The sequence below is a fragment of the Dermacentor andersoni genome, chromosome 9, assembly GCF_023375885.2.
Source record: "Dermacentor andersoni chromosome 9, qqDerAnde1_hic_scaffold, whole genome shotgun sequence".
Classification (NCBI taxonomy): Eukaryota; Metazoa; Arthropoda; class Arachnida; order Ixodida; family Ixodidae; genus Dermacentor; species Dermacentor andersoni.
In genome coordinates, this window is record NC_092822.1 from 48104074 (window position 1) to 48127879 (window position 23806).

General features: G+C 44.0%; 1 protein-coding gene across 3 annotated transcripts in view; it reads left to right on the forward strand.

Annotated features, from left to right (window-relative positions):
- The window catches only part of l(2)k09022 (HEAT repeat containing 1 homolog l(2)k09022), a 107384-nt gene extending 86468 nt beyond the window's left edge, over positions 1-20916 (forward strand). For all 3 annotated transcript variants that reach the window (XM_055069069.1, XM_055069070.1, XM_055069071.2), the window contains exons 31-42: positions 2249-2458; positions 5548-5723; positions 9949-10048; positions 10837-10989; positions 12522-12659; positions 15389-15493; positions 16909-16979; positions 17352-17449; positions 17718-17863; positions 18935-19090; positions 19549-19657; positions 20800-20916. In XM_055069069.1, coding sequence (XP_054925044.1) covers positions 2249-2458; positions 5548-5723; positions 9949-10048; positions 10837-10989; positions 12522-12659; positions 15389-15493; positions 16909-16979; positions 17352-17449; positions 17718-17863; positions 18935-19090; positions 19549-19657; positions 20800-20888 — 1551 coding nt within the window. In that variant the 3' untranslated portion in view covers positions 20889-20916. The remainder of the gene's footprint in view (positions 1-2248; positions 2459-5547; positions 5724-9948; positions 10049-10836; positions 10990-12521; positions 12660-15388; positions 15494-16908; positions 16980-17351; positions 17450-17717; positions 17864-18934; positions 19091-19548; positions 19658-20799) is intronic.
- The last annotated feature ends 2890 nt before the right edge of the window (positions 20917-23806 follow it).

Sequence of the window (23806 nt, forward strand, 5' to 3'; positions counted from 1 at the left end):
CTCTCAGCGTTGCCATGTCGTGCAGTCTGTGTGGACCATTTGAAACGTTTAACGCTGTGCAAACAGAGGGAACAACAAAAGCAATGAGTGTGGAAAGCAGCATGGAAGCACGTGTGGAGGTTGGGCCGATTAGCCACTGGAAGGCATGCTGATTGTATTGGATGTGCGAGTTCAGTATTCACACATGCAGATTCGCATAGTTCAGAGCCTTCTGCACATATGCAAGCACGTAGACAAACTTGGCTCGCTTGCTCACGGTAGTTGCCGTCTGGTTGCCCGCGTATCCAAATGCCACTTCAACGGATGTTAATATAACCTGTACACGTGATCTCGTGACCAGTCACTGATGAGTCACCTGTGGGAACATATTAGCGACAAGTTTTCTGCAATGGTTTGCAGCTCATTATCGCATCAGCCAGAGCAAATTTTCATTACGGCCACACCATTGGCCACACTGTCTTTAGCACGTTAGGCCTAATCAGTACTGCGCCGTCAGGTGTCGGCGATTATAAGTTATGGTTTCATACCGAATCAACGCCAATCTATCCACAGTGGTCGCACTACACTCAGAAAGCCGACAAACTGCCTCACCAGTGAAAGCGAGTGTACGGAATGATCATTGTTAACGGCCGCCATATTTCAAAACACTGTACAGTGGCCGCTCGTTCTGAATGCCATTCATGGGTGCACAACGGTCTCTTGTCGTCGTTTTGGGTGACCCATCACAAGACCAGCTTTGTATTTACGTGGCATGCTCGAAAATACAGTCAATGGCCGATTTTCCGGACGTCCTATATTTTGGACATGCTCTATAATTTGGAAGGCTTCATGGCACCACCGTGTACCATGTAAGTCAGTCTATAAAAACGTCTAAAATTTTGGACACAAGAACCCTTTGTTGTCCAATTTTCCAGACCTTTTGCTGTGACCGCAAGCCCGAAACGGCATAGATCAAAGCCACCACCGCTGCCGTTTTGATTATCTCGCCACCTCGAACCGGCACTCTCGCAAACAGATCCGTTGGCAGCCTTAGCGTGTTTGCTTTTAAGCTTCTTGGCGTTCGGTGCTGTGGTTTCCATTGAAAGATTTCACCGCTGCCAGCCATGGCACTGACTCCGCCTTTGTAATCCTCGCCATTCGCTTCGAAGCTCGGAAAGCATGGCGCGTTGCATAATGCTGGTTCCCGGAAGTCAGCCTCGCCTCAATACAACAGTGGCTCGCGGTGAAGCATAACAGTGGGAAGGGGCAATTGTCATGGGACACTGGATGTGTTCTTTAATTATACACATGTGCACCTGTTGTCCCCTACCACAGTAAGAGCACCGATACCGCTAGTAAGTGTACTGGCAGGCCTTTAGAGCTATTTAAGACGTGCCTGTGGCGATTTGAGCCCTTGGGGGCAGTGAAAGGTATGCATTCATTTTTTTTTTGGACTGCCCGATCTTTCGGACATTTTCGCGGCACCTAGCGAGTCCGAAAAATCAAACGTTGACTGTATCATGTGACTAGCATGCTGACCCTTGGCTGCAGACACATTTACACAGACTGCAGATGGATGCACAGACAAAACGAAGTTGGGGGGGTGGGGGGGGGGGGGGAATGTCGTGCACACTTGCAGTTGGCCTCCTGATTTCAGAACTCTTCACCGTAACTGCTGACCATGCGGAGCAGTGTTGAGTGACATAATGCGCATTTCTCGCTTTTGTCTGTCGCTTAGATTGGCGTTAACGAACTGGTTTAATCTGGAAAGCAAAACTTTCTAAGCAATACAAGACTCCCACTAAGCACAGTATGGCCTACTATCAAGCTGAAAACCCTATTAGTATTTAGGACAACTTCACTATTTCTTCAGCTTCAGAGGGAAAAGATCAGTTGAATCTATTCAGCAGATAATCTATATATAAAAAATATTTTCCGGACCTTTGTGTACGAACTGAATTAATTATAAGTGCTGGCATACTAATTTGGTGTTCCCTTTAATGAGCGTAGAGCATACTATACATCCCGATTCCCAGCTAGCTAAGTTACTGAGAGCTAGCAAGATTCTTGTTACGTAATGTGAGTGAGTAGCCTCCTGAGCACTTGCGGCACCTTACTTTCTTTTTGACAAAATTTTAAGCATAAAGCTTTGTGGTAAACTTTCTGATATTCAACATTGAATTCGATTTGATATTCCATTCGAAATCTACTATGTATTCAGTATTTGCACACCCCTACTCATTTTGTTCTCTATGCACGGCTCCCTCAGACGCAGTCCCTGTTGGAGCTGGTTCCCATGCTGCTGCAAATGGCTCGTGGCAAATCTTCGTCCACTGTGCCAGTGAAGCCAGCTGACGGTGACAAAACCTCTCGAGCCACTTCCAGCGAGGAAGCAGCACTCAACCGTCAGACGGCGTTGTTGTCACTCAAGCTTCTGATCCGGACGCTGGGCGCCGAGCATCGCGACGCTTTCGCCGAGGTGAGTGGCAAGGCGGGATCGCAGTGAGTGGCGATCACTCGAGTTGTGGAGTTGTCCTTGCCCTTGCTCAGCGGCTTGCAGACGTGAAAGCCAGTGTGAATATTTGGAAGTTCGTAAATTTTAGTACCAACATTCTATCCCCCTAATTAACATCACGCTGGCCAAGAGACTTGAAGTTCCACTGTGAAGCACATGGTTGTACATTCTCTTCCAAGCCAAGGCGGCCGTACTTTAATGGCAGCAGTAGCCAAAATGCTCGTGGGGCATATTGAAAAAACCGAGGTGGTCAAAATTAATTCGATGCCCTTCACTGCAGCCTCTCTCATAGCCTGTGTGTTGCTCTGTGACCCCTTGGTAGTGTGTATAAGCGCGACTGGACGAGGACGAAGAAGGAAACATACACAGACACAGCGCTTCACTTTCAACTATAGGTTTTATTTTCGCACGCATCGATAAATATATACTGTGCGAGTGGAAACAAACGTAACACCGAAAAAGAACATTGAGTGGTGAATTTCGTTGAACTGAACACATGTGCAAGGCAAGGGAAAAAAACATACTACAATGCACACTACCATGGATTCTAACCAACTAGCCCGCCAACGTGTTTTAACCAAGTTCATTTCTGTGACCCCACCACCCAGATCGTACACTTAGTTAATGCGAGTCAAGTTTAACCTCATTAGTTTGAACTTTCTTGGAACACAGAAAGCATATAAGTTAGGCAGGCTTTTTATTCCTTTTTAGTTACTTCAAGAGGAGAGGACTTGTTAACATAAATAATGAAAACACTTTTGCTGCAGTTAGCATGTCGCTTTCATTTACGTGTAACTCAATTACTTCTGTCTTTGATTTGGATCTAATTGGTTACTTGACCATAGCATACACAATTTAGGTGCACTTTGCATTTTGGAGTAGCTGTCTTCATGTGCTGAAGTTGCTGAAAGCACTTCAGTGTCACTCACGTGCATAAAATTTGAGCCATAATTTTGGTGAAGTGTCAAATCACACCTACACCAGAAATGACAGCTGTAGTTATGTTTCTTGTACAACTTTTCAAACAGTAAGAAGTGTATTGGATGCCTCCTCCATGTACGTTAGCCTGCCAAAGCCCAACATATATAGTTTGATGCGTTAATACAGTCGAACCTCGATATATCGAACAGTGCGGCGATCGCAAAATAGTTTGATATAGCCAGAATTCGATATATAAAATCACGTAGAAAACGCGTCAAAAACTAGCGCAAATCAATCAATGAACCAATCGTGGCGCAATAGATACTCACATGAAGCTTCAAACAAAGTATTTATTTAGTTCGCTGAAAGTACTGAAGCAGCGTAGCCTGCTTCATATTGGCAACCGCGTGCTTGACCACGGCGTCCTCAACATAGTCCAAACGGTCCACAAGAGACAGTCCAGTACCTTCTATTGCGCCGCAGTAGCGGCGTACAACGGCCAAAGCAGCTACAGCCTCAGTTGCAGTCGGGAGCGGGGCAACATCAGCGCTTGCTGGATCAGCCTCGGCAGTGTCTTCGTTTGGCCGCTCAGCAGTCACTTCTGCCGCGATCTCCACGTCTGTTAACTCCGCCACTGTTCCGGTGCTGTCGTCACCGCCAACGAAGTCCGCAATGCACATGATGTGTGGCTCAGCACCGACAAAGCGCTCCAACTGGCTCCACGGCCGCCTCGACCACGCGCGCACGGCGGGGGCAAGCCTCGCCGTGCGCGCGTGATCGAGGCGCCCGTGCTGGCTCCAAGCCGCCGCGTGTGTACGCCGCTACGTTCAAATGGCGCCCTCGGCGCAACCGATGTGGGCAGCTGTCGTACGCAGCAGTCTGGAACGCCGATCGCGCCGCCGCTATCTTCGAGAGTGTTGCGGGAAAGCTCGCCTCATGTCAACAGAGCGCACTTGGTCTGGGGCGGCGGAGTTCGATATACCCATTTTACATCCGGCCCCGTTCGAAATAAAGAATTAAAAATGCATGCGATTTTCAATGTGATATAGAAATTGTTCGATATACGCAATAATTCGATATATCCGTGTTCGATATATCGAGGTTTGACTGTACCTCAAAGTGAGTATTTAAGCACGAGAAACTTAACACAAGAGGTGCAGTAGCTTTTCTCACGTGCTAGAGAAACGTTTTAGTTGTAGATAACTTAGCAAACCAACCACTAATTTATGAGGAAATTATAAATTTCTTTATTGATTACTCCAACATTTCATTGTTTCTTTTAAATGCGTAAGCATTTCTATGCTTATCCAACAAGTAAACCCTTCTGTCCGCTGTGTAAGACAATTGATTTAGAGAAAGGGACGGTGGCAGAAAGGGAATTCACCTTTCTGCTACCTCTCGCTTCAGCGCGAACTAAACGGCAAGAACACAGTGCACGCGAAGCTATCAGCACTTGACGCACTGCGTCCCCATCGCGGATCACTTTCAAGGTAGGGCCCATGCGTCTTGCTTCAACGCGAACTGAGCGGCGAGGATACAGGCCTGCCCGGCGGCCTGTGTTCCAGATCAAGCATGCTCCAGCAGTGGCATATGCAGCTGCCGCTGGAGTATGCTTGATCACGGTTGATAATGGTTCGACATGGATAGATAAGGCGCTAAAGAGCGGTAATGGCTCATAATGACCGGAATGGCATCAGCGCACCCGGCGCTGTCACCTACAGTGGTTTGCTTGCGGCAGTCCATTTTGCGCAGCTGTTCACGGCATTTCGTGTCACCGCAACGCTGTCATCTATACTGGTCGGATAAAGTTTCATAGCATTGGTTGTGATACCAGGCTGCATGAAGATGAGCAAGTGGTACATTGCTTATAGTACATACTTGGACAACTCCCTGAGGAGTTTCTGCGTGAATATTTTTGGTTAACATTTACTGTTTGTTATCGGAAACAAAAGTGATCAAGTTGTTCTAATTTTTCTTGAATTGGAATGTTGTTGGGGCTTTCTGGGTTTACAATACCGAATGCCACACTCAAATTGTAAAATTATTGAGCAAATTCATGCATTTGCTGATTTGCAACTGGGCAACTTAAAACAAGGGCAATGATGGTTGACATCTGTGCTTCCCTCATGCAGGTGTACGATTTGGCTCACGAGCTGCTGTCTGACGAGCGGTTAAACCCTTTGCTGATGAGCAGTGCACTGCTGTGCTTTGCCGAGTTGTGCCACAGCCTGCCGACGCCCACCATTGCTCATTTTGGCCGTCTCATGCCACCCTTCCTCAACATCCTGCAGGAACAGAGCAAGGAAGGGTCAGCACCTTCCAACCTCTCCCTTACTCTTCATTAGTTTTATTGCTGTTGTTGCTCAATAGACCGTTTCTTCTGTGACTTTCGCCATGCCAACTTTGTGACAGGGGTTGGCTGTAGTGGTTAGGATCAGTGCGCCTAAAGAGTACTGAAACAAAATCGTTTGGGCTTTCTTGCAATTAATCAGCGACTATTGACCCAGTAATCATGGTAAAGAAACTAATTTGCTCCAGCATATAGCAATTATTTAACTAAACAATCTCAACAAACGATGCTCGTATGTTACGGCCAGTTGTGGTTTTGATTTCGAAGAGTACTTTGTGCCCCTTGACATAGGAGGCATGCTTAGAATCAGCATCATGTGAGCTTGAGAGCTGATCATGTGGTGCTCACATGACCTGTGAAGCATGCTGGCGCACCATCTACCGTGCCATTTGTGCGCCTGTTTCGTCTGTTAGTTTGGTGGGAAACCTGTACATTGCTACATCATTGTAATGCTTTGTTGGGCAAAAGTCTTCTATGCAGTATGATCTTTGCATTAGCAAGCTTTAGCACGTCTACAAACTCCTTACTGTTCGCACTTAACTAAGTAATCAGAGGGGTGTACGACGGAACAATGCTGGTAATGACATGTGGCGACAAAGTGAGCACGCAGAGAGCACTGGAGAACATGCAAAACTAATACAGTTAAACCTCGATATAATAAAGTATTTAACATTTTATGACCTCTTGTACATAGAGCACCCTGTATTTTGAACCTCAATATAGCGAAGCGTGCAAATACCCAATTTCAATACTGTTGAGCCTTGTAATAATGAAATCGGTGGGGATTGCGAGAAAATCTGATTTTGCAAGAATTTGGTTCTTGCGAAATGAGGCAGCACAGATAGGGAATGCATTAGAGAACGAAAATTTACTGTCAAAACTCCATTTGTCTGCCTTGGCAAGCCTTGCTTGAGGATGTAGAACCGCATTGCCAACAGCATAAAGTATGCCCCGTGTGTCGATCAGCGGCGGCACTGCCTTGGAGCAGTATTCTCACTCGATCACTATCTTTGATACGATCGCTTTGCAATAGTTTGCGTAGCTTGGCACCGTATGCGAAGCAACAGCACTCCAAGCTCGCAGCACTGCTTCTCCAGTGCACGCTGTCACCCGTAGACGCCAATGCATCCAGTGGCGAGCGCCAAAGTGATGGTATCTCATGTCCCTGAAGGTGATCAATCTAGATATTATGGCCCTTTCGTGCAAATCTATGTCCGGTGCCGAATCCGCATGCAATGCTTGTTGGGTGGCACCGAAGCCAGAAGCCAGCGTTCATGAAGCAAGGGACACATATTCTTGGATGATTGCTGAATTACAGCCTGAGGAGTGGCAGTCCACACTGCGGCTGCAAACCTCAAGCACCATATACAAGTCCATGTCAGGACTTGTATAAGGCGCGTGGGACTTGTATGGATGGGATTTATTTGTTTTTGCTGCACTTTTCTCATTGAGCAGCACTACTATATGCATTTCACTGTTGCTTCAAACGGGTGACCAACGAACAAGATGGTGGCTATCACACGTTTTTGGCACAAGTGATTGCTTCGGGCGCTTGATTGTTTTTGTAAACAAAAATGGCGGCAACCATGTAAGCGTAATGTGGTTGTATGGTACGAAATTTTACTGCGAAGCAAACACATTTGAGCACCTCGTGGAGCCTGCTAGCCTCGCGTGAGCAGGTAATATGCGGGGTTATGTCCAGCAAATTTAGTTGCAGCAGGATTGCAGTTCAGCGATATTTAATTCTTAGGAGGTACGAAATGCATTGAATCCTATGTGGTTTGCCAAGGATACGAAAATATTTAGTTGCCATGAGAATTTCGTTGACAGGGGATTTCGTTATTGCGGGTTCGATTGTGTAACGCAATTTCACTGCTGCTGCAAATAAATACCGAGACAATAAATGGAAGATACGTGGATGCAGTTGGTCAAATGGCTGAGTTCCATCCGGCTACTTGCGAATGCACCTCTCAAATCACGTGCCAAGCGACCGAGAGCAACTGCTTCGATCAGTGTCATGTTCCCTATAAAGTCCAAGTGCGATAAGATTCTATATGCCCCACGCACTATATGCTTTAGGTATGAGTGAAAGCGTGTGAGGGTGAGCTAAGAAGGATGGAGACTTGATGAGTGTTGCCTTCCTGCACAAGCAAGGGGAAAGCGAGGGTGGGGTGTGAGCTCGTGAGGCTGATCAAGCATGCCAAAGGAAAGAGAAAGGGGGGGAAGAGGAGGGGAGCATGTTAGGACCCGTCTCCTTTTTATAGTGTGGCTGTGTATGACTGCAAGTGTGGCTGAGCGCACACGCAGCTAGCACGCCGTGTTTTAGGTGTAATCTGCTCCGTGTGCAAAGTCTGGATGAGCCAAGATGGCATGGCATCGTGCGCCGTCTTCCTGTGCATTTAATGCTCGAGGTTGTGTGATCTTGAGTTTCGGAGGCACGTTGAAGCGAGATGCAGATGAAGCATACGCTCTCCATTGCTGGCGCTTTTCATGATACCATCATTCCACTGCGGGCGACATTATCAGCCGCGGGGGCAAAGTGGACGCGAAAGCATGGCTGGCTTCCTTTTGTACCGTGGAAGCAAAGATATCGTCGACACGACATGAAACTTAAACTTTCGTCACCGACACTCAATTTCAACAAAATTATTTTTTTCTCATTCAAATTTGCTTTTTCCCATTGCCCGATAATTCAGAGAATATTGTGGTCCTTTTTGCATGTAAGAAAAATCCATCTTGACTGTACTTGCTTTCCTAGAGGATTGAATTTCATTACTACAATATTTCTGTATAACGAATCGAATCGCCAATTTTACCAACTTCACTATATCGAGGTTTAACTGTGCTGCAACTGACACATTCTACCTAACTGCTCGTGTAAAAGCATTGGTAGCAACATAACTGCTAACGTACCATACTTATATAATAATTCCCTTCAACAAATTCACTGAGGTGGCAAAAAGAAAAACTGTGAATGCATTGTAGTTGAAAAAGTTGTCACAAGATGTCGCCAGCAGCTCTGCTACTGCCGGCCACTTCGGTAACCTGACAATTCATAAACAAGTGAGAAGTTTGCATGTACGCTCCTTGTGCACGCATATACGTACGCTTCGTGTGCGGTCAGTGCTAGAGACCCAATGCAAACAGTGCTGATATGTCTTTCGAAAGGCAAGACAAGCGAATGATGTCACATGTCACTGAAATCAGTTGCTGAAACTTCTGACGTATCATTGTTCACTAGCAGGGCCTATGCTGATGACTACACCAAGAGGTGCTGCACTGTCAGATTCCTCACTCGCATGAACCTCAAGTTTGAATTAACTAAGCTGCATTTGATAGCAATACTTTACAGATGATACCTGTGTTTGCAGCAATCGAATCTACATGTGTCAGTACCCCTTTAAGGAGGGTACCTATCACGGTTTATGGTTCCGCTGGCCATGTTTGCAGTGTTGGCAACATATTAAGCCAAGAGTCTCTCTCTCACAACATCCATGGTTGCCTTGTTTTTTTAGTAGCACGAGCATTGAGTGATACTCTTGACTCTTGTTTCTTGCGCAGCACTTCCTGTTCACCTCCTGAGATGACCGGGAAGGAAAGTCAAAATAAACCAGAAGTAGAAAAAAATATTGTAGAGTACAAAATTCATGGGTTTCATTATACATTTGATATCAGAGCGTAACTTTAGTTACAAGTTGAGTTACTGAAGTGTCTGGAATAACTAGAAATAATTTGGAATCACCGATTACCTCACACCAAAGCACAGAATCCTAGACTTCATAGAATGTAGACCCGCCACGTGAGCACGACTTTAGCGAAATTCCTGGAAACCCGGAAATAGAAAGCAGAAGTAATGACGTCACTAATGATGTCACACACAAGTAGGTGGCATGATATTTAACTGGCTAAATAATGGAAAGCAGTTGCCTCCGAATTCGCTTTGTGCATTGCGTTCGCCTAAACTTAACCTAAAGAACACCAACGCTGAGGTCCGAGTGCCACTGAGAGACACCTAAGTCAAAGATTAGGGTCTGCTACCTTTTCTTTTTAGGATAAGGAGAAAAACACACACAAAGAAAAACAGGAAAAAAAAAGCTAATAGCGGAGACATAACGTAAAACCTAGTTCTCTGTGAAAAATGTTACCCAAGTCTGATGCATTCCTTCATCATTGGGCATTGCAGGTCAGATGTCGTTACAATGGCACTCATCACAGCCCTGCATCGCCTGGTCGAAAGCCTGGCACCATTCCTGAGTGCTTACTTGACCACAATCCTGGTTCAGGTGAGTGCGCTCAAGTAATTTGCTCTATATTGCCTTATCTGCTAAAGCAAGCCTTAAAAATATTGTGTGGCCTCTTTGGGAATTTATTTTTATTTTTAGAACTGTCGAGCTTGAGAGCTTTCAAGTGTTCCAGCTGCACTGCATCAAATTGAATTGAATTTTTTTTTTCAAGCTTGCTACAATTTTACAATCTCCACTGCAGTAATCATGTATTACTAGCTGCATCGTTTAAACGAAAATTCTAAATTTAGAGCTGTGAAACTTGGCGTGAGCTGGGTAGAAAATTGTATTTTATACACAGAGTCAGGACTACTACATGCCAAATTGTTGTCTTGATTCTGTTGCAAGATTTGTGTTAGTCCATGGGGGAGACAACTTACGGCACTTTCATATTTTTCTTTTTTCTTCCTTTTTTTTTGTGCCCCGCATCTGTTGAAATTGTCTGTTAGTAAACCTCCACCTTCTGAATGAAATAAAAAAAGAAGCTGTGTTCGAGGCGAAATGCAAAAAACACCCGTGTACTTTGATTTAGGTGCACATTAAAGGACCCCAGGTGTTCAAAATCAATCCGGAGTCGTCCACTACAACGTGCCTCATAATCAGATCGTGGTTTTGGCACATAAAGCCGCATAATGTAATCATTTTTTAAAAACAGTTGCGTTTTTTATGTTTGTTTTGTCTGCTGGTGTTTGTGTATGTTTTTGGCTGCTATCAATTACTAATCGACCGAATGAAATTTGGCGACTTATTTATTGGCTCGTTTGTCGTCTTGGGTCGACTGCCAACAGGTGTGCCTGATGCACGTGTCATGCACGAAGGAGACTGGCAGTGGAATCCTTGGCCAGCGGCTGGAGTCCATATCGACGCACATTGCTCACCACGTGCCAGCTCGTGTCCTCATCCCAGCGATCGAAGAAAGCTTCCACAAGCTCAGCCATTCGGTAAGTGCTGGTGTTCATGCAAACAGGTCAACATGCAAAGCAAAGTGAAACATCTCAAAAACAGGAATTTCACTTTGGTTTGCGTCTTAACACTTCCTAATAAGTACGAACCAACTAGCCCAGCAACAAATGGTGATACTACTGGTGTTCGTAATTTTGCTTTCAAAGCAGGCACGCCAGCAAGTGTTCTTGCTTATTGCTGATGACTGTAGGTGCCCTTAGTGTGGTGGAAGTGTAGGTTAAAGAGTAGACCTGCAACAAACACCTAACAGACCACATCACTGGGGAAAATCATTGCATCAACATGACATGAGTACAATAGAACCTCGTTTGTAAGCTCTCTAAAAAAAAAAAAATTGTAACCGGGAAGAAGAGTACGCATTTGGGCTGATTGGTTCATGATTACGAGCAGTAAACAGCGCTAAAAAACAGGACAAGGAGAGGGGCACAGACAACAACGCTGTTGTCTGTGTCCCTCTCCTTGTCCTGTTTTTTAGCATTGTTTACTGCTTATAACCGGGAAAACGTACGATCCAAAGTCATTAAAAGCCTTGACAGATTCAGCTGTAGTTAACATCTGTGCAATGCTTAGCGTCGTGCAAATCATTGCAAAATGAGACGCTGACACACGCCGAGTTGGCGGGGCCTGAGAGGCGCTTGGTTGTTTTTGCAGCTTCAGCAAACTTGCATTTGTGCTACTCGAACTTGGCCTGTGTGGGAAGATACTTCGAGCAGGGTATTTCGCCGGGAACTTTTGCTGTGCCCACTCCCCTCGAATTGTTGCAGCACAAAGTGCCGATGTACGTTAAGCTGGTGGGGCTCAACTTTCAAGTGACTCGAGACATGCATTTCCGTTTTCATATTGCGTAGTGCTTTAAGACTGCGGCGGGAAACGGAAATGAAGTCGAGCTAGTTGATGACGCCGGAGTATGATGCCTGTCATGCAGCCAAAGCAAAACATTACATTTACTTGCCCGCAGCAAAGAACGAAGCCGTGCTCAGCTTATCACTTATTGAAAGCACGCACTCTGTGCACTCCTAACAGCACCATGCCCTACGCTCTGTGAAACAGATAGGTGAAGATGCTTATTGCAATAGGGTTAGTGGCAATAACACTGAATACCGTACGACAATCCAGGAGGAGATTAGCTTGTATACCGGAATACGAAACCGAGTGCGCGTCAGCATTTTCATGTGAGACAGGCAGGCTAGTATTGTGGGGAAGCTGCTGCAGCGAGCTGCTACGGTTCTCGTCGCTTGGTTCTCATCTTTATTACAAGTTAGGTCAGGCATCATTTCTTAAGTCAAGTGTTATTTTTGTTGTAATTTGTAATATTTGTGCATTTTATAATTTTTTTTACAAAATTATGAGTACATTTTTGTACACCTCTTTGCTTAAGTTTGAGCACTGAATTAAGTTGGTAATCAAGCACTGAATTGACTTAAGTTTGAGCACTTAATTGAGCACTGTCATATTTAGCAAGCAGATTGATCACGAGTTTGTGAACCATCCCATTGTATTGTAATTGCAGGCAGCTGCCCTAGCCCCCCTGATGTCTGTGCTAGGCGAGTTCATTACCTCCATGGAGAAGGCTGACCTAAAAGGACATCTGCCCCAACTTCAAGAGCTGGTCCTCCAGCTGCTGTCCTTCCGTCGGGACAACCCGCAGGTGAGCAGGCGATGTATGAACGCTAGAAAACGACAGTGACATTCGGATTGAAAGATAAGTTAATTCAGCAAAATTTTGTTAATTAATTAATCATTAATCTGTATAAGCTGATGACTAGGGCTTGCTCTCTGGTCCAGGCAAGTGTGTGCATTATGTAACGGCATCCAGCTCCCGTTAATTTGGATGCATTTGGCTGTACACCGTTTAATTCGTGCAACCCTTGAGCATGCTGTGCATAAGTCCTCATCACCATAGTCATCAGCATGGACTGTACAAGCACGACGGGAATGCTTTACGCCATTTTAATCGCGCATTTACTGTTTTGCATGACACTGCATTGGCTGTGTGCCTTCAGAACTGCATGGTCACCATCCATGGCACTGCTGATAGTGACCGCAGGTTCACCGGCAGCTGTTGATGCAAACAGTAATTTCGTTTAGATTCAGCATGAAGTGCGCTTGTTGTCACAAACATGGCAAAAGCCGTCGAGGATGAAGAACCGTTATACTGTGTCTCATGCATTGGTGTAAAACTCGATGGCAACAGTGCAATGGACAATCAGTTGCTGACCAGCACACTGGTGTTAAAATACTTCCGATGTGTGCATGATAGTAGAAAGCAGCTGTACTCGGATGAAAACGTGCATCGCTGCCACACTGTTCAGGAAGTGCAGCCCTCGTCGCTCTGAGAGCTTATCAGGCATGAGATGATGAGAAATGCAGCTTCCATGCTGGTTTTGTGCAAAATTGAATGAGGGTTGCGGATTCCTTCTGTAAGTAAAGGCATGTTGATGTAGTAAGCATTTGATTATTGTTTTCTTATTACATTCAGTAGTACGACATTCAATTAATTTGGAGAATTAGTTTTCTTTCTGCTTTCATGGAATTCGAGAAGCTTTTACTGTACTTTTACTGTGCTTACAGCTAAGATGCACAAAAGGAGTCACAAACAAACAGTGCATGCCCTGTGTATTTCCCTTTGTCCTTGGTCTCATCCGTGAGCACTGTACATACGACTAATACAACAACACATACTTTGTATTTGTATTTCATTGGTGCTGTTTCTTACATATTAGGTGCATTGTTTTTACAGCGAAGCTGTTAAAGGGAGTTTCACAATGGTTTCTATGAGGCAGCATGCAGCAATTTGCAGTGGCATGGTCGATGTCGAATGTAAATGCAACATACTGTCTGTCGGAGGCCCCGAACTTGCTTTGAATCGTAATGATTATAAGACAAAAGTTACCTTGCTTATATATTCAGATGTACAATTAATATGTGCAGTTTTTTTCTAGCCAGTAATCCGTAATTTTTTTTTTCTCATGTCGCGTTATACTGGCTCCGCATTGGTCAGCCAGGGGGTTGTATGGCTGCGACGTTCAAAGCAGACGCCATGCTGCTGCAGTGCAGCCTGCGTGAAAGCCGTCGCTAAGAACAGCTGGGCACAACTGTGCTCAAATGCAGCAGCTGCGCTTGAGCGAGGCCGTATGCCAGCAAGCACACCCCCTTAGTACTTTTGAAGGGCGCGAGAACTTGCGTATAGAGTATACAGCTTTGCTGGCTTTGATGTATCTATTGTCAGATCGGCAGGATAAGGATTCCATTTTACATTTGTGAGATGGCGAGGCAGAGCCTCGAAACAACCTTCATGTGTGTCAATGTGCTTGTGCTATAGTACTTGCAATGAAAATAGGGACTTGGGCACCATGTTTTTCTATTTAATGCTAATATTCATTCAACATTTTCTGAGCAGCTGAAGGTTTTGTAAGAAGTCTCATTATCCCTTAGTTTTATTTCTTATCTTTAGTTTTATTTTACTTGCTTAGTCTTCACTCTCCTTAAGTGATTGCTCATCCCATCTACTCACTGTGTAAATTGTAGCAGTGGATGGAATGTCAGATCAGTAGGTGATGTTCATTAAAAATGACGTGAAGATGATGAAGCATGAAGAAAGTCGCACAGGCACACCACTGAGTGTGTGTAGCTTGAGCCTCTAACCATCACATGATTTATAACATGCTACAGTATTTACTTTAACCTAGGGTGGCCTCGATTCAAAGCAGACCCCTGAAATTGGGAAGATTAGAAAATAATTCCTAGAATCTAAGCCAAATAAGAAGGCACTTAACTGCATAAAGAATTGTTTTCGACACTGATCGCAAGCATGTGCAACGTTCACTTGTTGTCTTCATCGACATTGCTAGCCTCTCTATCACTGATTTATTCCCTCATTGCTTTGTTCTTCCCAACGACGGGATGCTATGTGCAAATAAAATGATGCGTTCAAGCCTGTCAGCTGCAATCATGGCTTCCGATATCAGGTTGTATGCTGCTAAGTTTCTGAGACTACGCTGCAATGTACTGCCTAGAGCACTGTGGCTGTGAGGTGACTTTGTTTGTCTGGCGGTTGCAGTCAAAGCGCGTCCTTGAACCTAAGTTGACCTGAACATTAAAAAAATTGTTTTAAAAAAGTATCAGCGTATGTTTGAGCAAGTAAGGTAACCTACAGTGGAGAAACATTTACAGGGTGCAACATCTCAGAAAAAGCTGAATATTTTTTTAGCCTGGGCATGCAGTCTTGATTTCAAACGTGCTATGTGTACTAATGTCTGTGACCACCTGTGTTCGTGTTATGTCTGTACTGTTTTGCTGCTTAATTTAGGCAAGCATTTAGCATTTTTGTAAGTGCAAACTTATTGACCCTTGACGATCTTTGTGCTGGGGTTTCAGATGGAAGATTCAGAAGTTGACACCGTCGAGACCGGCATAGTTGGTGTTGTGACGTCTCTGTCCTTCAAGCTTTCAGAGGTCACATTCCGCCCATTCTTTTACAAGGTGTGTTACGTGTTTAAGCCTGTATTGTTTGGCACTTTGATTTCTTGTTTTAATTTGTGTGTTGTTCTAAGCCCCACTGACTTGCAAGTGAACAAATTAAAGAAGGCACTGCAAACAGGCACCAAAAAGGTGTTGACTTTAAGCAGTCGCCGAATAATGCATGCCTAGACCAGCTCCCTAAGTTATGTAAGAAAAGAAGCTTTAAGTTTTCACTTAAACATTAACTGTCAATTTTGCAGGCACTACTTGTGCAGTTTTAGGCAGTGTTTTCCCTGGTATGGTGCTGCAGAACTAGTACTTCTGCTTCTTTACCTCACTTTTAGTTTCTTTCTTAAACTTCTTTGTGAACAAAACAATGAAATCTGGTCCTTCACGACCCCTATTCTGCATAACACATTACCAGCAAATTAGCTGTGCTTAGTTTATTTCTAGTAATATTTCCTCAACTTTACAATTCCCGGTGTGTGAAACTTATAAGCATTGCAGTACTCCCTCCCACAATGTGTCCCAGCATTTTGGAAATGCTTAAGGAACGATTATTCTACAAGTTGCTCGAGTTGACAGTAGTTGTAATGTCTTTGCTGTATCAACTTCTCATTTCTGTAAGAAAGCATGAACTCTGCACTGGTGCTTAGCATTATGACATGCACATCATGCATATGATTATAATACACTGGGCTGAATGACTGTTCTATTATACCTCAAGTTCTGCTACATGGAGTGCAGAACATGTCATTGCCACACGGACGTGTATAGTGCAGAAGAGTGAAACCATTTCTGTTTAACTTTCATGTTCAATTTATATAAATCATTTCTAACCATCCTGTCTTCATACTTATGCTCAAGGATCCTATATATAGAGAATAAGTCTCTGAAGCCCTGAAATTGAACATAGAATTTGGGCTATGATGGCTGACTCCAGAAGAGATTTTGGTAAAGCATCCTTACCCCCATGGAAACAGTGCTAGCACCTCAAAATATTTCCAGTGTCTGAATTGGGGCATTAGCCAGTGCCTTTAGCCATGTCTCTCAAGACTGTGTTATATGTTGTTTTAAGTAAGCAAATAAATGAATAAATAAATAAAATTGGATATATCACCGCAGCTTTGCTTTTTAATTGTATTTGCGACATTCCGATCTGATGTCATATTAATATCATCAGAATATGTACAACATCCCTGCATTATGTTATTGGGGGATTTACAGGGCCATTTTTCTGTTCATGAACTATGCATTCTTTCTAAATTTATTAACTCCAATCAGTATCTGCAGTGTACAAGGCTAGGAATGTAGGTCACTTTTTGTTTCCACATGCCTGCAAAACAATCTGAGCTGATCTTCACCATTTGAGAACTACTGTGCGGAGCACTTATCACGTCCGTGCTTTAATTAGGCTTCTTGTGAACCATTTTCAGATATACAACTGGGCTGCTGTGGAGGAACCAGATAAGAACAAGGTCCTCACATTTTACCACCTCACTGAAAGGTAAAAAATTCCTAGCAAGAAGTACTCATTTTTTTCTAAACTTGAACTTTTCATTCAGTCTAGATTGCATACACTTTATGTAGGTGCAGTTCTTGTCTGTACTAGTACAAGTAGTTTTGTGTTGTCAAGATGTTGACATAGTAAGATGAGAGCTTTGGCAAGTGAGTGCAGAGTACTCGTTGAACTAATGAAACGTCGAGCTGTTACAGCAGCTTCTGTAATGTTATGTCTGTGTAAAATTCAGAGCATGATTTGCATATGGAGTCACTCATTGCACTGATTAACTGTTCGGAGCTGCTGCAGGCAGCTTCTGTAATTTATGTTGCTGCCTTACTTATTTATTGTTTTCTCCTTTTTTTTTTTAATCTGCAGGTTATCAGAAATGCTCAAGAGCCTGTTTGTGCTGTTTGCTGGCGTCTTTGTGGAGCATGGGGCTGACTTGTTGGTGGCGACGAACTCTGCCAAGACAGGTGCGTGCTGCCATACATTCATTCTTCCAAGACGCAGCTTGGTTTCTGCTGCCTACTCTCTTTAGAATAGCTGCTACACTCATGCACATGTTCTGGTGTTGTGACCTCATCACGGTGTCGAAACTTCCGAGTGGAAAAACCTTGATACTAATGAAGAATGCTATTTGGAGCTGTATTTCATGAACTGCTCGGACATTTAACCATTTGCTTAAAGAACAATGCAAACTGAAATTTTTATTTCTATGCCTGTTTTTTATTTTCTCCACAGAGGAAGACTATTTTGATAATGAGGCCAAAAGCTGTCGCCTGCTGAACCATGTTCTGGCAACTCTGACGGCGTGCTTTCATCATGGAGGCAAGCAGTTTCTGACCCGCGAGAGGGCTGCATTCTTGCTTAAGCCATTGGTGAACCAGGTATGTGACGAGAGTTAGTTTTAGTGCATTGTTGAGGGTAGAGGGCAGAACATCATTAGTATTCAGTCCGGTGTAACTGGTTTCTTTCAGTAAGTTGTGGGGAGAGGAGTTGGGGGGAGGAATGGCTGGCATGATGCCTATTGTAGGTTACCCTCTACATATTCGAAATTTTCGCCAACCAGTTCAGGCTAATGGTTAGCTGTAGCTTCACAATAGCAAACAGAAGTTTGTTGACAAACCACGATACTCTGCTAAGCAATATTCCTTGAAAAACTGTGCAGTTTAGCGTCATTTGGTCAATTGCCGATAGATTTTGTGCACATATTATTCCTCTTTGGTCAGATGTAGATTGTTTTAAGTTGTCTTTTTTTGCAAACGCTATTGAGCGGTTGATCTTGAGGGTTCTGTGCATGACTTACCTCTTGATGGGTTTGTTAAGTATGTATTTTCATGTTGTGGTGACTGTTGATTACTCTTTGCTCTTGCACAGTCTGTATTCAATATCACGTTTGCTTGCCATCTGTACACACTCCTGCTGTGTCTTGCTGTGCAAAATGGCAGTATCTGTAGATACTGCCATTACTGCCACTTGTACATACCGCCAATACTGCCCAATTGGGTGGATGTCTCATTCTCCCTTTATTAATTATTTCTCTCCACTTTGGGGGTGTCCGCAGAATTATTACGTCAAACTCTTGCCTTTGCTTCTAGTTGTTGATAAGTTCGACTTTGCTCTGCCACTCTGCCTTCTGCTAGTCGCCTGAGTCGCCTGATTAGCTCAGATAGTAGAGCGGCTGCCCCGGAAAGGCGGTGCTCCCAGGTTTGAGTCATGGACCAGGACGAATTTTTCTTCAACTGTGAGGCTTTTCTCTCGAGCAACCTGTATCGGTTTTATTTATAGCAATTGCTACGATTGGGTGGATGTCTCATTTTCCCTTTATTAATGTGTAAATAACCAAACAATTATGACTTTAGTTTTCAGGTTCCTAGACGTTTACCTTAAAAATGAGATAAGTGTGGTTGTATACTTTCTGCAAGAGGTCTTACCATGTCACCCTTCTTTACGACAAGGTGGAGAATGAGCTGGGTGGCGAGGAGGTGACGCAGAAGCGAGTGGAGCGACACCTGGTGCCTTGCTTGGCCAGCTTTGCTGCCGGCTGCGAGGACGCCACCCGGAAGGAGTGGCACCAGAAGCTGCTCTACCAGATGCGCAACTCTTCGGCACAGGTTTGTCGAGTCACCAATAGCCATTGCACTCTCTCAAGAAATGCTAGATGATTCACAATGTAGCTCCAAGGTCATACAGAAATATCCGTCTTCTTGTGCACCCTGTGCTTCTGTGTAATGCTCGCATTTTTCTGGTACTACTATTAGCGTATCTTGATGCATGTGGTGTGCGACTGCATATAACTTGCACTCCCAACAGCGGCGTCGGAAAGGATGGAAGGGTGTGTTTGTCTCTTACTAGCGCAGCAAAATACCAACATGACTGATGATTCAATTAGCACTGGTATTATAAATGTGTTCTCAGTGGTCAAGGGGTGGCTCGTTCTTCTGCCACAGGACATTTACTGATGGATAAGTGTCTTTTGCAGTCATTTAGAGCCAAACACCCGTCTACTGCTTTAAATGTGGCAGCAAGAATTATGGTGAAGTTATGTTGCATGCAATACTACGCTCTGCAGGTACGCTACACAACGCTGCTGGCATTCCGCGAGGCGGTGCGGAAGCTGGGTGATGACTACCTGTCCTTCTTACCTGAGGCTGTTCCATTCCTGGCTGAGCTTATGGAAGGTATGAACTACTTGTGTTACTTTGCGAAACATTTTTTTTGGTAGAGCTATTTCATTAACAGGTCGATATTTCATGTCCAGCTGCATGAGGAGCTTGGTTCGGCAATGCTTGTTACAGTAAAACGCAAAGAGCTGGCTGTTTTTAGTAATAGCTGCTGACTTGCACTTGTACTAGCACTTGTAATAGCTTGACTTGCACTAGTTCGGTGAACACAATGCACCGATATATATCTGTGCAAACAACTTCATCTATGTAGAAGTTTATAGTAATAGTGCAACATCGAGGTATGGTCAGAGGAGGCGAGACATGCAAGTGTTATCAATGAATGTTTATTGGAAGCAGGACAGGGAATGTGTATGCATGATTTTACAGGAAGTGTGCATGTCACACAATACATGTCACACAGACAGCGGCTGTGGGACATTAACAAGAGCAGTCCGGATCCTGTTAAAGTAGAAACTTGTCTGGTCATTCCATTAGATGGTTCTGCACTCCTCTCATTGAGTTAAACATGCTATGAAAACTAATGAACCAGCACGCAATGAGCATAGGAGAAGCCTTCTGTGTGCGTTCTTTTTACCATTATGTAAGGTAATAGCAGCCATTTCTTATGCGTTAGTGTTACTTAACTAAGCTCAAGTTACCAATGTGGGAAGGGAAAACCACATTTGTGGTTCTCCCTCTCAGAATGTAGCTTGCCGTAGTGGCACACGCTCAGGGTGTTCCAGATCGTCTAGGGGAAAAAAAAATCTGATGAGAGCAATCGTTCTTCTGCACTGATGTATACACTAATATTGTTTAACAGCTGCACTCATGAGACAGCAGGGCTTGGTGACTGAAAAACCAGTTTGTTTTATCATTTCGATATTTTATTAATTAATGTATAAGCCACAATCATAACTTAGACATTTGAAAAAAAAAAAAAAAAAGAAACTTCAAGAAAGCTTTCTTACTGTGAAGTAGGCTGCAAGATCATCTTAGTTTTGTCAGTCTGTAGCCATACTCACTGCCGTCACAGTTTGCACTTACTGGTGTGATCTTTCTCTGCCTGTACAGATCTATGTGCAGTAGTTTCATTTTTTGAAGGCATGGAGCTAATGTTATAGTACAGAAAAATCTTGTTATCCTTTTCTCCTGTTCAGATGAGAGCACAGAAGTGGAAAGCCTGTGCCAAGACGTCATCCTTGAAGTGGAGCAGATCCTCGGTGAACCACTAATGAAATATTTTTAATATGCAATAAAGTTAACTCTGAACATGAGGGGTCTGCATTTTACTCCACTTCTATAAAGGTTGTAGCAGAGCAACTGTCTACAACATTAAAAGCACCTGTTCATACACTAAAAGCTCAATAACCCGACGGGGGCCATAACACCATTACTTAGCAAGTACAAAAAAACTTTTTTTCATCTTCATTGGTGGCTGTGGAGACAGTCCTGCTGACCCCAGGGAAAATTCATCTAAGTCTAGGGAACATTTGTGCTAAAACGTAATGGAAAGAAAAACTCGGGAGACGTGAAAAACCACAGCTGCGACGCCGCGATTTCCTATACGTGGAACCGCTGACATCATGGTGTATTTTGATTTCAGTCCCCTCAAATTACTTTTGCATTAGCATGCGAAGTTTGAGTTATGATTATACTGCAGCGCAGTGAATGCATATCTTCAGGTAAATGACACGGTCAGGATGTCCCGAGTTTTGTTAACTGAGTGCAGCTACTGCACTGTTGCCATTTGTACCTCCAGCTGTGCTGTTGCTTTATGCTCGGTTACAATGAAATAATTTATCTGTAACTGGCAAAGCAAATGTGTGCTGCAACACCAGACAAAGGAGCACAGGCAATTCTCGGTACGAGTGGACACAAATCCCTAGCACTGAGCAAGACAAGGTGTTTGTGGGGCGCCCAATATGCACACCTGTTTACCCGGAACACCTGTTTGCCAACCTGTTTACCCACCTCTGGCCATAGACAGAGCAACCTTGGACAGAGTCATAAAGTGCCAGTGGTCACATGTTTGGGTGAGTTTTGGCGTGTAGAAAAAAGAAAAAGAATTCACTGCATATTGGTGTGCTTCGCTGCAAACATGTAAGCATGTAAATATGGTGATGCTACCTTAGTATGTCATGGTGTGCAAGAAAAATGTATTGCACAAATTTTACATTAGTGTCGTAAAGTGGCCAGTGTTTTGGCACTGCTACATTCTGTAAGGGGGGCCTGGCACCCATCTTTCTTGCAACTCAAGTAAGGTTCGGTGTCAATCTTGGCACTTTGTTGTCCTAACTTGATTTGCGTGTGGAGCGAACTATAAGCATCCTGACGTCTTCTGTGAATGTGGCTCCAAGCAGGAGGCTGCGTTGGTACAACTTGCACTGCAACATCATTTTACGATATATTTTGGAGTATAAGACACAGCCTCCACTTTTCCTGAGTTTTGCCGAAAAAGGAAATTGGCGCATAAGTCACACCAGTACATGAGACGCACCTATTTTAATTTGGTTGGCATAATGAAACGATGTGTGCATGTACACTTACCGCAATGTGCCAACTTGCCCACTTCAGGTCATTAAATTTCCGTAAACAAAATTTTTCTGAGCCACAAATTCTAGCAGAAAAAAATCTTGAATTAACACTCCTCTTAGGCACAGTAAACAGTGCAATATTTATTGCACTTCACTCGAAGCCATTGGAGGCCTCATCCTCCAATGCACTGCTAGAAACTTAGTCGGCAGCATCACTGGGTAACTGTTGTTGGCTTTGCGACGTTGTAGGCACATTGCAGGCATTTCCACTGCGGTGCAGTGTGCTCGCTACTAACAGGCAAAAGACCACAGCACGCCTGAACCAGACTGAACACATGCATGCGAAAAGCAAAATGGCGACCAGGTTCTAGCACATCCTAACCGATGGTGCTGCTGTGGACACTGTCAGGTTCCATCATATTGTCGAAATTACCATTTGCTAAGCGCAGATTGACCCAGAACAGGCCCAGAGGACTGCTACAGCCTCTCCGATTGCCTCACAGTGCCGCCACTACATAATTTGACAATATTATGGAATTTTACAATGTCCAGAACAGCACCGCAGAAAATGGAAGCATTGCAACTTCTTGCGCGGGCAGTTGGTGATGATGATATCCAAGTGCTCCATTTTGGAAAGGGTAGATCACGTGTGCCACAATGCAACAATAAAAAGTTGTGGTGCCTCTATTTACCTACTGCATCAGTTCCGTGGGTCTAACATTTCTTAAAAAAGAAAAACGAAACTATAACAGCAAACTATAGTGTGACCTCCAATGACGGAGCTGGCGGTTTTCACTGCTGCTGCCACATTGCCTACATAGCTGTGAGATAATATCTTTACCAACTGCCCCCCACTGCTTTTACAAGATTCAGTTTATTTCAGAATGCTGCTACACGAAGATTTATTGTACTCATAACAATAAAAAAATACCAGAATGCATGGTTTTCTCCACACATAAGTTGCACAAGATGCACTGGCGAAAGCTTTTGAATATAAAAAGGAAAAGCGAGTTGTACGCCTGGAAATGCGGTAGTACTATTGGAATTACATCATTATTGAAATATTCTAAAACGAGCTTAGAAGGAAGTTTCAACTAAATTTGCCGTGTATTTGCATAAAAACAAAATTATCTTCACAGAGACCATGTTGACAAACAGCCATATCTGCAAAAACTTAGGGAAATCTAGGAAATTTATCTGAGTTAGGGGAAAACTGACTCCGGAGCTTGTCAGCACTGTTCGTATAAACAATTAAATACTGAATGAATTAGTTCGTATGACAATTAATTGAATAGTAGCAAATTTGCTGGACTATCCACAACTGAAAATTTACTACCGCTTACCAAAACGCCATTATGGGTTTTGCATTTATTACACCCGAAGCCATCTAATTATGTGCATTATATACATACAGCCAACGACCGATGTTCGGACGTGCCTGGTAAATCGGACACCTTCGCGGCTCCTCCACGTGCCCCATAGAGCCAATGTATAAGGGCCTCTGAAATTTAGGACGCTGAAATCCTTCACGGTGCGATTTTTTGGACTATGCGCGCATAGACATAGCAGCCGGAGTTGTGGACTCGGATTGGTGGACGCCGGCGACGCGTCGCACTGGTAGGTGTCCAAA